At 42.9% G+C, this 17,122-nt stretch overlaps 1 protein-coding gene across 1 annotated transcript in view; it reads right to left on the bottom strand.

Annotated features, from left to right (window-relative positions):
* The window catches only part of LOC149451919 (exocyst complex component 6B-like), a 159,281-nt gene that overhangs the window by 129,652 nt on the left and 12,507 nt on the right, over positions 1–17,122 (bottom strand). The window contains exon 2 of the mRNA XM_089689984.1: positions 15,889–15,962. Coding sequence (XP_089546110.1) covers positions 15,889–15,962 — 74 coding nt within the window. The remainder of the gene's footprint in view (positions 1–15,888; positions 15,963–17,122) is intronic.

The following is a 17,122-nucleotide window of genomic DNA, read 5'->3' on the forward strand; positions in this document are numbered from 1 at the left end:
ACCTGATTAGCTGAAGGACATTGGCAGGTAACTCAACTAACCAAAAGGCACTGAGAATCAATCTGACTGGCCAACAGGCAATGGCAGGCATACTATATCAGAATGTTAAGGTTTGCACAATTGGCGGTAGACAGACCCCTTTAAGAGCTGCTGCAGTCTAGATTATCAGTTGAAAGGAGGCTGTACTCAGCTGGGCAAGTAGAATGTTGAAGGAGAGGGATCAAATAATCAAAATAGCTGAAGGACAGTGGCAGGCAGAGTAAGTGAAGGGCAGCAGCGTGTCATCAAGACTTGCAGAAGGGTTGAAGCAAGTCTTCCAGACTAGCAGAGGGGTAGTAGCAAGTCCTCTGTAGCAGGTGGCCGGTGTCAGGCAACCAAACTATGACAGATTGGCAAAGGTAGTGTAACTAGCACAATATAGGAGGTAAAAAAAAAAAGAGAACCCTAACAGCGGCTTTAGTATAAATTTAATAGTGGATGTAGTTAGTTGAACAATCAGAGAGAGGAAATCAAACAGTTTACCAATGCAATAGAGATATGACCAGTAGAAGGACACAACCTGATTTCGCAGCCCCAAGCATTGATGTCGCTTGGTTTCACCAACAGGCAAGAGTCTACAGTCCCTGAGCCAATAGCTGCAACCATTCTCTATACCGTATATGAGAACTTTAGGAAGGATCAGTGAATACAGACACTTCTGCTCCACACTTTAGACAGACTGACAAAGTCAACGGGTTCTGGTGGTCATCGTGTGTATAGCAAAATACGGGAGTAGGCGACACTCAGATTGACACATATAGCAAAGGATGGGATCTGTAGATGTGAAAATATTTCTGTAAATGTTCAAAGAACAGTATTACCAGGCTCAATTAAAAAATGGTTTCCACCAAGTGGATAGGATGTACTTGTATCACATTAAAAAAAAAAAACACAATAAACTGTGACTGACAAGATTTAAAGGTACCATTGAAAGGTTGAGATAGTGACACACGGGAAACCAAAGTTTAAGAGCAAAATTTTTGACTACATTTGAACAGGAAAGTTGAACAAAATCATAACCCAAGACATGAAGGACAAAGACGCACACTAGAAAATGCAGGCACGCACACCAAGAGACCACTGGTGCGGCCTCATCGATCACTTTGCGCGGTTAAGCGTAAAAAGTCGAACCTTTCCCATACCATAGAATGGTCTATCATGCTGGCAGCCAACTTCATGCACAATACGAACTAAAGGCTTCTGATGGAGTAAGAACTTCAGGTCGGCCATCTTATGTCTTCCGCTTAGAGGTCCCGTTGATTCCCAGCAGTAATACAGTCTATAGCGATGATTAATTGTCCCTTCTGTGCCGCTAAAGAAACCGGCGCACATAAATATCACTGGTAAGCGGGGTGGGGGAAATGAGAACCGCGTTGCTGGGTTACCGTTGCAGACCAGATAGACTCCGCCATTCCCATGAAAATGCTTCCAAAATGGAAGATTTGAAGAAACCCGTAAGAAAAGCCAAATTTAGTTACTTTAAAAAGGTACATAAAAAAACTAAACCTAACTGGAACAAACAAAAAAAAAAAAAAAAAAAACTAGACTGCCTAGGCCAAGACAGATTCCCAACAGCGTGTTAATGAAGCGCAGCTTGACGGTGTCATGAGATGACGGATTGCATAGCCATCAGTCTTGCAAGGGCCATCTGTTACAGGATGAAAGCGGCTTGAGACAGGATTGGGGATGAAGAGGGGACAGTGTCACTAGAAAGTTATACCCCTGAAGCATCAGGAAGCCATGTGAATGCTAGCCATGCGTTCCGAAAACAAGGAGATACTGCATCATCGTGGCAGCATGGACAAAGCGCCAGTTCTGTTTGTTGTTGTTTTGGTTTTTTGTGTTTACTGTGAGACACATAGAAAGATGGTCTTAATAGGACAGAGGCATCAGTCAATGACTGCAACTTCATTCACACTTTCCATCCGACCCCATCCATCTTCTGGGCAAAAGCGATGACAGTGGACAATTCAACACCTCTCCTCCTCCTCCGTCCCTGGCATACCAAGACAACAAAGTTCCACTTAGAAAGAGCGAAGCTTCAGAGGGTCCTGCTCTACTTCTGCCATCTCGGTGCCCGCCTTTCATCTGTACACACATTCAACAGAGGGGGATTGTAACTAAAAGTTAATATTTTCCGAAGCATTGGACCGAAAAGAAGCCAGGCACCTGGACAGCTGTAAGGACTGCTACTGTCTGCAACTATCCTCCCATCTACTAAACCAAGGCTCAATACCAGGCTGGAGAAAAACAAAAATATATTGCATCCCTTTTCCTGGAATGCTGCCCAGTGCACATTCCATGATAACCCTTCGCAGCTTTTATTCATGTTGTCTGTTGGGATCGCCAGTTCTTTGTCCCCAACGGCTCAGGGGTGACCTTTACACTAAGGGGGTCCATTATATCTTATAAGACACAATGTTACAATTTGAAAAAACAAAAAAAAGTTACAGCAAAAGGAAATGTCAGATTCCAAATGTATTTTACCTTCAACCACCTGTCCATCATGGAACACTTTCTAGTGACATCACAGTTCTCATATCATAGGATGTAACTTACAGGGGTGACATCACTACTACCCAAACATACATTATATGAGTCAGGAGTGACATCACTACTACCCAAATCTATAGTGTATGAGACAGGGGTGACATCACTACTACCCAAACATACATTATATGATACAGGAGTGACATCACTACTACCCAAACATACACTATATGATACAGGAGTGACATCACTACTACCCCAAACATACACTATATGATACAGGAGTGACATCACTACTACCCCAAACATACATTATATGATACAGGAGTGACATCACTACTACCCCAAACATACATTATATGATACAGGAGTGACATCACTACTACCCAAACATACATTATATGATACAGGAGTGACATCACTACTACCCCAAACATACATTATATGATACAGGAGTGAGATCACTACTATCCAAATCTATAGTATATGGTACAGGAGTGACATCATTACTATCCAAATCTATAGTATATAATACAGGAGTGACATCACTACTATCCAAACAAACACTGTGTGATACAGGAGTGACATCACTACTACCCAAACACATTGTATGATACAGGAGTGACATCACTACTACCAAACATACACTATATAATACAGGAGTGACATCACTACTACCCAAACATACATTATATAATACAGGAGTGACATCACTGCTATCCAAACATACATTATATTATACATGAGTGACATCACTACTACCCAAACACATTGTGTAGTAGTGATGTCACTCCTGTATCATACAATGTATGTTTGGTAATAGTGATGTCACTCCTGTATTAGATAGTGTATGTTTGGGTAGTAGTGATGTCACTCCTGTCTCATATAATGTATGTTTGGGTAGTAGTGATGTCACTCCTGTCTCATATAATGTATGTTTGGTAGTAGTGATGTCACTCCTGTATCATATAATGTATGTTTGGGTAGTAGTGATGTCACTCCTGTATCATACAATGTGTTTGGGTAGTAAATCGCAGGGTAAGTGAGCGCTTAAAATAAAATGATAAAAATGGATAGAATGAGATAATAGCAGCTGAACACCAAAAAGGGTACCATATAAACCTCCAAAATAGTCAAAATATGTATTTTGAATGTGTTTGTGTAGTAGTGATGTCACTCCTGTATCATACAAACACATTCAAAATACATATTTTGACTATTTTGGAGGTTTATATGGTACCCTTTTTGGTGTTCAGCTGCTATTATCTCATTCTATCCATTTTTATCATTTTATTTTAAGCGCTCACTTACCCTGCGATTTACTACCCAAACACATTGTATGATACAGGAGTGACATCACTACTACCAAACATACATTATATGATACAGGAGTGACATCACTACTACCAAACATACATTTTATGATACAGGAGTGACATCACTACTACCCAAACATACATTATATGATACAGGAGTGACATCACTACTACCCAAACATACATTATATGAGACAGGAGTGACATCACTACTACCCAAACATACATTATATGATACAGGAGTGACATCACTACTACCCAAACATACATTATATGATACAGGAGTGACATCACTACTACCAAACATACATTATATGAGACAGGAGTGACATCACTACTACCCAAACATACATTATATGAGACAGGAGTGACATCACTACTACCCAAACATACACTATCTAATACAGGAGTGACATCACTATTACCAAACATACATTGTATGAGACAGGAGTGACATCACTACTACCCAAACATACACTATATAATACAGGAGTGACATCACTACTACCAAACATACATTATATGAGACAGGAGTGACATCACTACTACCAAACATACATTATACGATACAGGAGTGACATCACTACTACCAAACATACATTATATGATACAGGAGTGACATCACTACTACCAAACATACATTATATGAGACAGGAGTGACATCACTACTACCCAAACATACACTATATAATACAGAAGTGACATCACTACTACCAAACATACATTTTATGATACAGGAGTGATATCACTACAATACAACTATTCCAAATAGAAGTTCCATTTTTTTATGGAAAGTGTCATCATTGCTCTAAATCCAGACTTACCTGATCCTCCACCCTCCCCATGAGCCAGCACTCCCCCATGGTCTGGCAGCAGACTGTCCCTTGGCATCCCTGTGTCCAGAGCAGAGCTATGGTCCTTGCATCAGTTCTGATGATGTCAAAGGACCTTAGACTACCACCGCAATGCGGGCGCAGCCCCACTGCAAGGGAGAATTTCGTGGAGTTTTTATTACAGGTACGTATATAATACTGTCATTTTACACATCGCTTTGCATATGCTGTATTTATTGCATTCATATCAGTCTCTGTCCTCAACGATCTTATACTCTAAGGTCCCTAACTCATACATACACATACTAGGGCGAAATTAGACAGGATCCAATTAAACTATATATATATATTGATTACTGTGAGTGCCATACCTGAAGACCATTTTTGGCTGCCTTGAAGCCTGGCTGAGATATTCCCATATTTGTTTACATTCCTATCCCGGCCAGATTCCAGGATGCTCCAGCCACTGGATTCTCACCTTCAGCATCACAAGAGGGAGCATCTGCCTGTTTCAAAACCAGATAATGGAGTAGTTCGGCCAGGCTTCAATGCTAATGAAAATGGCCTACAGGTAGGGCACATACGGCAATCAATATTTTTTAAAGCTGGACAGTTATTTTCTTACCCTACTGGGGCCCCTTGTTTGAACGGCCACTTCTGAAAAAACTGTACCAAAGGTGAACTTGGCCTTTAAGCGGCTTTATTAAAAAGCCGTAAGACACCTACTTAAGTGGACATAAGAAAAGTTTTCATCCCACTGATGCCACCACAGGCCTCTGATAACTTCAGCGATCTCCAGTGGCCAGGAGGAGGGATCCCAGCATTACCCTACCCAAGGTGGGAATGTAAACAGATATGGGAATATGTTACGTAATCTTCAGGGCTACCAAAAATGGTGTATGGCACTTACAGTAGTTAACATTTTAAAGCAGAACATTTTAACCTACTGAATGCCCTAGTTTGCAAAGTGTATGGTGAACTTAGCCTTTAATATGGAGAGAAAAAAAAATTGATCCAGAAGTTTAACTTTTAAGAAGATCAATCATATTTTTTACAGTTCTGTTCCCTATGGTTAAGAGGTCCAATCTGGCCGCTCCCCTCCTGCCATTGTCGATCTGAAAACAGCTAGTAAGGAGATGGCTGATTCATAGCTAAAGTTTGTCCTGGTTGTGAGCACTTTCCAGAGCTAAGCAACTGCAAGAGGTATGCTGAGGGAGGGGGGACATGTCAACCTCTATATTCCTCTTGCCAGTTCCCATCTCGGAAGTACTCACAACCAAGACAAGCTGTAGCAATGAATCAATCAACTCCTTCCTAGCTGTTGTTGGATCAGCAGTGGCAGGAAGGAAGGGGGTGCAGGTCAGACCTCATAACTAGGGTTAGAAAACACCTAGAAACACGGGACAGAGAACATGTAAAAATAACATTTCTAATGTTAGATCTTCTTTAACCACTTCCTGTCTGGCCCATGTATATAAACGGCCGGACAGGAGCAGTGCAGGGGAGGGTGGCCGTTTATAAACGTCCTCCCCGCTCCCTCACAGCGGAACACCGATCGTTGTACGGGACCTCTGTGTGAGGTCCCAATCATGGGATCACTGATTGGCCAATCAGTGATCACTTGAAGAGTAGTAAGCAAGATGTCAGTTCTGACATCATTGCTTACTATGTGTGAAATCTGTGAATGATCACAGATATCACATGGTATAAAGCTATTCACAACAGCCTTGTACCGTGTGACAAGCTGTGACCAATCACAGCTCACATAGAGAAGGAGAAATGATTGATTTTACAGCCTTTATAGGTGTAAAAGCAATCAGTGTAAAAAAAAAAAAAAAATCTTCAGCACCCCCAAGTAGTACAGTGTCACTATGGTGACACTGTACTGCTAGAGTGACAGTATGTAAAAAACAAAAAAACAAATAATATAAAAGAAAAAAAAAAAATTTTGAAAAATTATAATTTTTGGTTATAAACTAATTTGGGTTTTTTTTTTACTAAAAAGATAACTGAATTTTAAGATTTATGAAGAAAGATTATTTGCAAAATTTTATAAGAAAAAAACTGTTTTTCAACATTTGTGGACTTTTTCATTTATATAGCAAAAAAAAAAAAAAATCCCAGTGGTGAATAAATATCACCAAAATAAAGTTTGATCGGTCTCCAAAAGATGCTAAAAAATTCATATGGGTACACAGTGTCGCATGACCACGCAATTGCCATTCAAAGTGTGATAGCACTGAAAGCTGAAAATTAGCCTGGACAGCAAGCGTGTAAAAGTGTCTGGACTGGAAGTGGTTAAAGGAGAAGTATAGCCAAACCTACTTTGGCTGCACTATGGATCACAGGAGTGCATTTATTTTTGCACTTCTGTGATCCATTTTCAGCTAACAATGGCCCGCTGTCGGCTGATGTCAGAGAGCCTGTCCAGGCTCTGAGAAGATCCTGATCACATGGTCAGGATCTACCCAGATGCCTGAAGCAGCAAGCTGGCTCAGCCTCTCACCGAGCCACTGAGAGCCTGAGCAAGCAGCCCCCTTCCCTAGTCTGGCACTCCAGTGAGTGCTGGAGGGGCAGAGCGAAAAGCTAGTGACTGACAACCCCTTGCTCTCTCCTCACAGAATACTGAGAACTGACCGATCAGCAGTCATCAGATCACTGCTGCATCCACCTAGGTGAGTATAAATGTTACTTTTTTTTCTAAATCCCATACAAAACCCCCCCCCCCCCCAAAAAAAGTCCTTCTGCACGAGATGCACAAAAACACTAATTAGTGTGATTACAATTGGGCTTTACACGTATTCCACAGGAACAAGTAAGAATATGAGCGTTACACCTCAGTTTGAGGTTTTTAACCACTTCCTGTCCGGACACTTCTCACCCCCTTCCTGTCCAGGCCAATTTTCAGCTTTCAGCGCTATCACACTTTGAATGACAATTGCGCCGTCGTGCAACACTGTACCCATATGAATTTTTTGAATTTTTGTTTTGAGACTGATAAAGCTTTATTTTGGTGGTATTTATTCACCACTGGGATTTAAATTTTTTTTTGCTATGTAAATGAAAAAGTCCAAAACTTTTGAAAACATTTTGCAAATAAATAAAATTTCATCATAAATCTTGGCCAAAATTTATTCAGTTAACTTTTTAGTAAAAAAAAAAATAACCCAAATTCCTTTATAACCAAAAATTATAATTTTTGAACATATTTTTTACATATTTTTTACATTTTTATTTTTTTTATATTATTCTTTTTACATACTGTCACCCTAGCAGTATAGTGCCACCATGGTGACACTGTATTACTTGTGGGGGGTGATGAAGATTTTTTTTTTTTTTACACTGATTGCTTTTACACCCATAAAGGCTGTAAAAGCAATCATTTCTCCTTCTTGCAACCATTGAGAAATACTGTGTGAGCAGTGATTTTTTTTTTTTTACACTGATTGCTTTTATACCTATAAAGGCTGTAAAATCAATCATTTCTCCTCCTCTATGTGAGCTGTGATTGGTCACAGCTTGTCACATGGTTCAAGGCTGTTGTGAATAGCCCTGTACCATATGACCTCGGTGATCATTCACAGATTTCACACGTAGTAAGCAATGATGTCAGAAGTGACATCTTGCTTACTGCTCTGCATGTGATCACTGATTGGCCAATCAGCGATCACATGATCGGGATCTCGCAGAGAGGTCCTGTACGACGATCGGTGTTCCACTATGTCCGGAGGACACAGCGGACACTGGATACGGGTGCTGTGGGCTCCCAGGGAGCGCGCACAAGCAGGGGGTGGGGAGGCTGTTTATAAACGGCCTCTTGACCCTGCACTGCCACCGTCCGGCCGTTTATATATACACAACAGTTGGACGGGAGGTAGTTAAGGTTGGGTTGCCAGCCAAAAGACCAAAAAAATTCAAAAGATTTAAAATAATAAATAAATGTAAAAAAAAACGCCTTTCAGATTTCTTATAACCTGTGCCTGTATGTTGGGTATACGGTATTTAGCATTTTTGGGGTGTCGTCACCCTTTCTATGTGCCCGTATATTGTGTGTACAAGGACGATATCTCACATATTTTCCTGATGAGAACAGGCCGCCCTGTGCCGGGAATAGGATTTTGAATGCCTTGTGTGGAATGATATGCTCTGAACTGAATGGAATTGTTTTGTTTATTATTATGCAGTTAACACTTGGTAATTGGCTCTGGCTTTGTGTGTGGTTTATAGATTAGAAGAAAGTCAAACAAATAAAACACAATGAATGAGATCATTAGATGGTTTGATGGTTCTCAGCTGGCGGCGTTCATAAACGGAGAAGCGGGGTCAGGTCACTGTACAGTTCATACACAATAAAAAGAGTGAGAGGTCGGGATTCATAACACTGAGGCCTGAAGGTCCCCAGACAGCAGCCTCAGCAAAATACCCCCGCAGGCCGCAAGCACTGGATGCCGGTTCTTCCCTAGCAGGGACTGTATCACCACTCTAGATGAGCAGTAAAAAAAACAAACGAGGGACTTTTACCTGCTGGGGGTCTGACTGCCTGGGTGCCACAAGACATAAGGGAAGCTACTATGTACTGAATATCTATAAATAAAACAGCGCAAAATAGACCTCCATGCAAATTTAGTAAATCACAAAACATAAATGTCCCATATTCATTAGTGCAAAAAATCTTCCGAAAAGACACCCCAAAACCACTTGTGATGAAAGCTGAAGATTCCAAATGCTTTTAGGAGACTTCCACCTATCACCTGTGCACACCAACATCAAATACACTCACCAGATTTTGGTTAATGAAGAGCCTTTAAGGATTTTTGGGAGATCCTAAACCCTCTTTGCATCAGCTCAATGATAGCCTGCCCCACCAGGTTTAGATCTTCTCCCAGGTCCTCACCGTGGTATCCTTGTTTACTCCACCGTATCAAAGAAAAAACTTATATAGTGTAATATTGCCAGATAAATGTTATGACAGAAGACAAATTCCAGGCCACTCACATTTTTCCAACTTGTAAAAGGCGCATTTATTAAGCCAACACCAGCAGAAGACCAACCTAAATCCCTCAAAATGGCCGCCGGAACGCACTGCCCGGCGTGCGCTCCACTCACCGGAAGTGACGTCAGACGTAGGATGTGTGGACCGGAAATTGCGTCAATTCACCAAAATCTGGTGAGTGTATTTGATGTTGGTGTGCACGGGTGATAGGTGGAAGTCTCCTAAAAGCATTTGGAATCTTCAGCTTTCATCACAAGTGGTTTTGGGGTGTCTTTTCGGAAGATTTTTTGACAGAGATATGCACTAATGAATATGGGACATTTATGTTTTGTGATTTACTAAACTTGCATGGAGGTCTATTTTGCGCTGTTTTATTTATAAATATTATTTGTGTTTTCACATTTTTTGCACAGCAGCAATTTAGAAGAGGGATACATATATTTTGTATTGGCACTTATTTTGTATTGGTGCAGGAATATTTTATTATTTTTTGTTACTACGTACTGAATGCCTAACAATTCCCAAACAATAGCGCCCAGGTAGCAATAATTAGCACTGCCCAATATCATCATGAGATCACAAAAGGCTTGTTTTCATGTGCGGTGCTGTCTGATCAGATTGCTCTTCAGAGAGTATCTAAAACACTGCTGTTTCCTGCCACTAGTCTACCATTTGGAATGAGATTTGGTAATGCCAATACCGTGCTGCTGCCTGTTCTCCTTCCTGAAGGCTCTGAAATAAGGAAGCAAAGCCCTGCCTCTACCAAGATGGCTGCCTCCACTCAGAGACGGAAAAGAACAAAGCATGGTAAATCAGGGAGAGCGAAGAATCAACTGCAGAAAGACCAAATGTAATACTGGTGACTAGTCCTTTTACCTAAGTTTTTTTTGGCACAGCTTCCAGAGTTCAGTCACTCTTCAAGGTGCACATTTAGGCAGACTCTTTTAAACCTGTCCTCTAATGTTTTTTTTCTTTTTAATAAAAGGAGCTCAGGTGCGCTATATAATAAATGTATCTCGGCCAAGGAAGCCGTAGAGTAAAAACTCCCTTATATGTCTCTTATAGCCTAACATCACAGCTTGAGTTTCACCAAGTTACAAACTGCAGATAATAGAAATCTTACATATAGTTAGCACTTCCGCCTGACACCACTATCCTTGTTGGCTTGAATACCAACCACAGCAGGAGTCTGCCCGTTCTCTCTGTGCCTGCATGAGTTTCCTCAACTGACAGCTCGAATTCCAGCCAGTTCATCAGGAACCAGACAAAATTCACTCCATGTATGGACTGATTTAGACCATCTCCTTAAAGAAGAACTATAGGCAATTTTTGGTTTTCATTTCAGTAGCTAAGTGGCTAACACTTCCGCCTGGCAGCACTAGGGTCATTGGTTCAAATCCCAACCATGGCACCACCTGCCTGGAGTTTGCATGTTCTCCCTGTGCCTGTGTGGGTTTGCTCTGGGTACTCCGGTTCCCTCCCACATTCCAAAGAAATGCTGATAGGTTAAATGTCTCCTGTCTAAATTGGCCCTAGTATGTGCATATATGAGAGGTAGGAACCTTAGATTGTACGCTCCTTGAGGGAAGGGACTGATGTGAATGTACAATATACACTACTCAAAAAAATTAAAGGGACACTTTTTAATCAGAGTATAGCATCAAGTCAATGAAACTCCTGGGATATTCATCTGGTTAGTTAAGTAGCAGAGGGGATTGTTAATCAGTTTCAGCTGCTTTGGTTTTAATGAAATTAACAATAGGTGCACAAGCTGGGCAACAATGAGACGACCCCCCAAAACAGGAATGGTTTTACAGGTGGAGGCCACTGAGATTTATTTCCTTATTCTTCTTTTTCTGACTGTTTTTCACTAGTTTTGCATTTGGCTAGGATCAGTGTCACTACTGGTAGCATGAGGCCATATCTGGACCCTACAGAGGTTGCAAAGGCAGTCCAACACCTCCAGGATGGCACATCAATACATGCCATTGCCAGAAGGTTTGCTGTGTCTCCCAGCACAGTCTCAAGAGCATGGAGGAGATTCCAGGAGACAGGCAGTTACTCTAGGAGAGCTGGACAGGACCATAGAAGGTCCTTAACCCATCAGCAGGACCGTTATCCGCTTCTTTGTGCAAGGAGGAACAGGATGAGCACTGCCAGAGCCCTACAAAATGACCTCCAGCAGGCCACTGGTGTGAATGTCTCTGACCAAACAATTAGAAACAGACTTCATGAGGATGGCCTGAGGGCCCAATGTCTTCTAGTGGGCCCTGTGCTCACTGCCCAGCACCATAGAGCTGGATTGGCATTTGCCACTGATCACCAGAAGTGTCAGGTCCACCACTGGCACCCTGTGCTTTTCACATATGAGAGCAGGTTCCCCCTGAGCACATGTGACAGATATGAAAGGGTCTGGAGAAGCCGTGGAGAAGGTTCTGCTGCCTGTAACATCGTTCAGCATGACCGTTTTGGTGGTGGGTCAGTGATGGTCTGGGGAGGCATATCCATGGAGGGACGCACAGACCTCTACAGGCTAGGCAATGGCACCCTGACTGCCATTAGGTATCGGGATGAAATCCTTGGACCCATTGTCAGACCCTACACTGGTGCAGTGGGTCCTGGGATCCTCCTGGTGCACGACAATGCCCGGCCTCATGTGGTGGGAGTATGCAGGCAGTTCCTGGAGGATGAAGGAAATTATACCATTGAATGGGCCCCACGCTCACCTGACCTAAATTCAAGAGAACACCTCTGGGATATAGTGTTTCGGTCCATCCGCCGCCGCCAGGTTGCACATCAGACTGTCCAGGAGCTCAGTGATGCCCTGGTCCAGATCTGGGAGGAAATCCCCCAGGACACCATCCGTGGTCTCATTAGGAGCCTCCCCCGACGTTGTCAGGCATGCATACAAGCACGTGGGGGCCATACAAACTACTGAGGACCATTCTGAGTTGCTGCAATGACATTTCAGCAAAATGGACTCGCCTGCTGCATCATTATTTCACTTTTATTTTCGGGGTGTCTTTGAATTCAGTCCTCTGTAGGTCGATCATTTTCATTTCCATCAAACTGTAAGGCATCCTTAACGCGCCTAACACATTACCCAGTCCAGATCAGTATAGATATCCAGCAAGATAATTTTCCCCATTGAGAACTGATGTGTTTTCAAAGTGTTCCTTTAATTTTTTTTGAGCACTGTAGATGTAAAGCGCTGCGTAAATTGTTTGCACAATATAAATACCTGTAATTGGCTCACAGTAAAGTATAAGTTTACCATCCCCCCGATGCCCCAATCCCCTGCTGTCAAACATGGGGACGCAGCTTCACCGGTCTGAGGATTTGAAATCCTTGTGTTTCTCTCCTCTCCTTGCAGGGCTAACAGGACAGGCTAGACGGATTCTGATTGGTCAGCGTCGTCCATTAGAATTGCCTTTTGTCTGTAGACGCTGAGAGGTATGTATAAGAGATAAGGCAGAAGGGATTTCAAATCCTTGGACCGGTGAAGCGGCTTCCAGGTGCTTGACAGCAGGGGATTAAGGGACACAGGTACAGCAGGACTAGTGGAGATGGGGAGGGGTTCCAGAGTAAGGTCACCTTACAGATTTTCTGTAAAAGGTATCTTACACTTCAATTATTAGTGCGGGTGTGCAGGATCTTGTGGCTGTGGGGGCGGGAGGGGACTGCTGTATCACCACTGTAAGATTTGATCACTAGTCTCTGGAAGGTTGCAACGTCCGCATATCCATGCCTATAACCCTTTGTGGGATAAACCGAATCTACCCGAATGGCGTACACTCCCTGATTTTAGCCTATGGATCGGCAGGGGGATTTTGTACGTTTCCCAGGTGTTCACCGGTGCAGGAGTCAAATCTTTTCAAGACCTCAAAGGGAAATATGACCTCCCCAACTTTATGTTATTTTGTTATCTCCAGCTCCGTCATGCTCTGCGGGCCCAGCTTGGTGACTTTGTTTTACAACCCAACTCTAATTGTCTTTTGGATGTGATTTTGGGCACAGAACCGAAGACACTCACGTCCACATTCTATAATGCTTGGATCTCACCTTCTGCATCATTATTGGCATATCGCCTTAAAACCTGCTGGGAGGTGGACGTGGGGGAGCTGGATGATGAAATATGGGAGGAGGTGTTGTCCTTGACAAAGATGGTTTCCCCGAGGTTGTCGAACCGTCTTACTCAGCTATATATTATACACAGAACCTACTTGACACCAATTTGATTGTCTAAATACAGGCCACAACATAGCCCACTTTGCCCTAAATGTAGGGACCCTGATAGTACTTTTTTTCATTTATTATGGTCCTGTTCCCTCACACGGGGTTACTGGTCCCAGGTGGTCCGGTTCCTCCATGACAAGATGGGTTCTCCTCTTACCCTGTGCCCTAAGCAGCACCTGCTTGGTCTTCTTCCTAGCTCAGAAACCAACAAATTGCAGACTCTTTTTTTTCGCAAGAGACGCTATTTGTGGCTAGACTTCTACTTTCCCGTATGTGGTTGCAGGCGATGACGCCTACGTTTTCACAATGGATAGCTGCGGTAAATAGTACTTTACCATATAAGAGGGTCATTTTTATGCATAGAGGATGCTCTGCTAAGTATCACAAAGTTTGGGATAGATGGCTTGACTCTACATCTACTTGTGACGAGGAAGAGCAGGGATGATTACACTTTTTAAATCTATTATGTTGGTCCTCCTTTCCTTGCCTGCAGCAAAGGCTGTACAATCTGTATACTGCATTACTCGCTTTTCTAATCGAACTGTGTTTGTTTTAATTGAATATGTGATGTGGCTGCATATCTGTTCTTCTCAATAAAAAGTTTGCTTGATTTAAAAAAAAAAAAAAAAGTGAACTTAAACTTGATGGGGTTTGTACAGGATTGATTTTTATTTGTGCACAGAGCAGCCCCGAAATCTCCTCTTCTTGGGTCCCCACTGGCCCTTTTGGTTTCTCCCCCTGCTGAGTGTGACTTGCTATGGGAAAAAATGTCACCAGCACACTGAGGATCACCAATATGGGTCCAAAGGTTTTAATAAAACATCACATAGTTACAGCAAGGCAACGTTTCGGAGTCTCGCAGGACCCCTTCATCAGACATGTGACACACATGGTCCCATGCCCGATGAAGGGGTCCTGCGAGACTCCGAAACGTTGCCTTGCTGTAACTATGTGAGGGTTTATTAAAATGTTTGGACCCATATTGGCGATCCTTGGTGTGCTGGTGACATTTTTTCCTTGCTGATTTTGTTCGGTTCCAGCCGACGGTCACTGCAGCACCCACTTATACACACAGCCATTTTTAACGCAGGAACGTGTGCGTTTGGATCATACACTTGCATTCTTGACTTACTATGGGGGCACTTGTGGACACTTGCTCCCCAGTCGGTTCTGTGTGTCCATTGACACACACACTGGAGGTCGGACCCATCTCCTCCTCACTGGCTGTGACTGACAGCAGCGGGAGCAAATGGTTCTCTGAGTGACTGAGAGGACATCATCTGCTCTCTTGCACATTGCTGAATCGAGATCGGGCATAAATGGGGGCTGAATGTAGAAGTTTTTTTTTACAATAATGTAGAGAATGCATTAAGGAAAAAAAAAAAACCTTTTGTCTTTAGAATCACGCCAATTAACTTTCTTGTTTCGGTTTAAGATTTGAAGTTGTAGAGTCTCTACTACATTTGGCATGCAGAAAACTACCATGCCGTCGTTCCTCTGCTTGCAATGTACAGAGCTTGTACTAGCCGTGAACAATCGAAAGGCCTTACAAGTCTCTTCCAACTCTCTGCTGTAAGTTTGGCAGCCCTGAGATTCCAGTTCTATTTTCCCCAACTTCCTTGTCGAGCATTAAAAAGCCTTAGAAGCGCACAAAATCACCCAATGCTCGGCTAAAAGTCATATACATGTAGCACGAAGGAGGTCATCCTTGCTTTTAAATTTTTGTTTTTTTTTTAAAGAAAGGTGTTGCACAACAGCGTCAGTTTCTTCCGTATCCATCAGTGCAAAGGCTGAAGAGCTGAGCTGACAGGCCTAAAAGGCAAGAACCAGGTCTCTCGCGTCTAATCCCCTCGAGTCTTATTCCAGGACCCCCCCCTCCTCCCCATTCCTTCTCACCATCTTCTCTCTCTCCTTGAGACCTTATGGGCCCTCAGTCACACATCTTAAAAGAGAAACAAAACACAAAACAACAAAGGCTTACTTGTCTTAAGTCGATGAAGGCCAATTGCAGTGTGTCCCCTTGGAACCCAGGCACTGGTCCGGATTTGGCAAAACCTGTGGGAAAGAAAAGGCCATGAAAAGCGCTTTTAAACAACCATGGACAGGAAGATTGGCAGACGGATGACAGCGAGGACAAGGGAGGCTGGGGGAGAGGAGGAACAGGCTTCTAAGGAGCCATGTCTCCAGGCCTTCACGCTCTTTGTCTGCTCTTCAAAATTTGTGTCATCAAAACGCCATTAATTCCAGCGTCCTGACAGCGAAAAAAACTGTACTAACTCAACCCGAAATCTATTCCCATGGACCATTCCGAGTTACGTGCTATTTGTTTGGTCAATGGAAAAAACAACTCAACGAAAAAAAAAAAAAGGGCTGGAGGTGGGGGTGTCATTGTCTGGGATCGAATGATAAAGAAAAAAAAATGTAAAAAAAAAAGTTTTTGTTTTTCCGTCTCTATTTTCTTGCCATCTTTTCACAAAATCTTCGGCTGTGAAAAAAAAGTTCCTTTTTGCTTTCCGAAACCTTTGTGTATCGCAGGTCGCTGAAAGAATTTTGCGATTTCATGCTTGTCACCTCAACCCTTGAGTGTTTATCAATAATAAATAATTGTCTAAAGCATCGGGGGAACATATATTTCCATTATCTGTTACGGTGCATTAGGTGCCGGGCTCCCGCGCTCAGTGGCCCTATTGACTCGAGGACTGGGAGTCTCTCTAAGAGGATTACATGGTCTCTGCTGTAATATTATGGGCAGTAGGGATAAAAGGGGGTACTCTATGCATAGTACAGTGTGATGTCCTCTGAGACCCAGCACCGTGCCACCTTCTCATCACATTCCACGGGTGAGAAACTCAACGGCGTCCGCCGGGCGAGGCGGCACAGACGCGCATTTTGTCGGGTTTAGGAGTCACTTCTTAGCGTCTGTAAACACAGCGAGAATTAGTGCTGCTGTTTGATTGGCGGTGCTGAGCCGGGTATAATGGCCTAGTTCCTCGGCTCTATGCCTGATCCATCAATTCAATTGGTTCCCGAAGATCTGATAAGGCAGGACAATGGATGGGAAGTGTACACAGGTGTCGGGCGGGACAGCGATTCATACACGGAGAGGAAATGTCTACATCGCACTGTACTATACAAATCAATGAGACCCTTATATGTGGCGCATTAGCACGCCTTTCAATCTTGGCATAAATACCAACCGTGTCGGCAGATACCAA

The sequence above is a fragment of the Staurois parvus genome, unplaced genomic scaffold, assembly GCF_062004578.1.
Source record: "Staurois parvus isolate SC_StPar_1 unplaced genomic scaffold, SC_StPar_1.0 ptg000507l, whole genome shotgun sequence".
In the NCBI taxonomy this organism is placed as follows: domain Eukaryota; kingdom Metazoa; phylum Chordata; class Amphibia; order Anura; family Ranidae; genus Staurois; species Staurois parvus.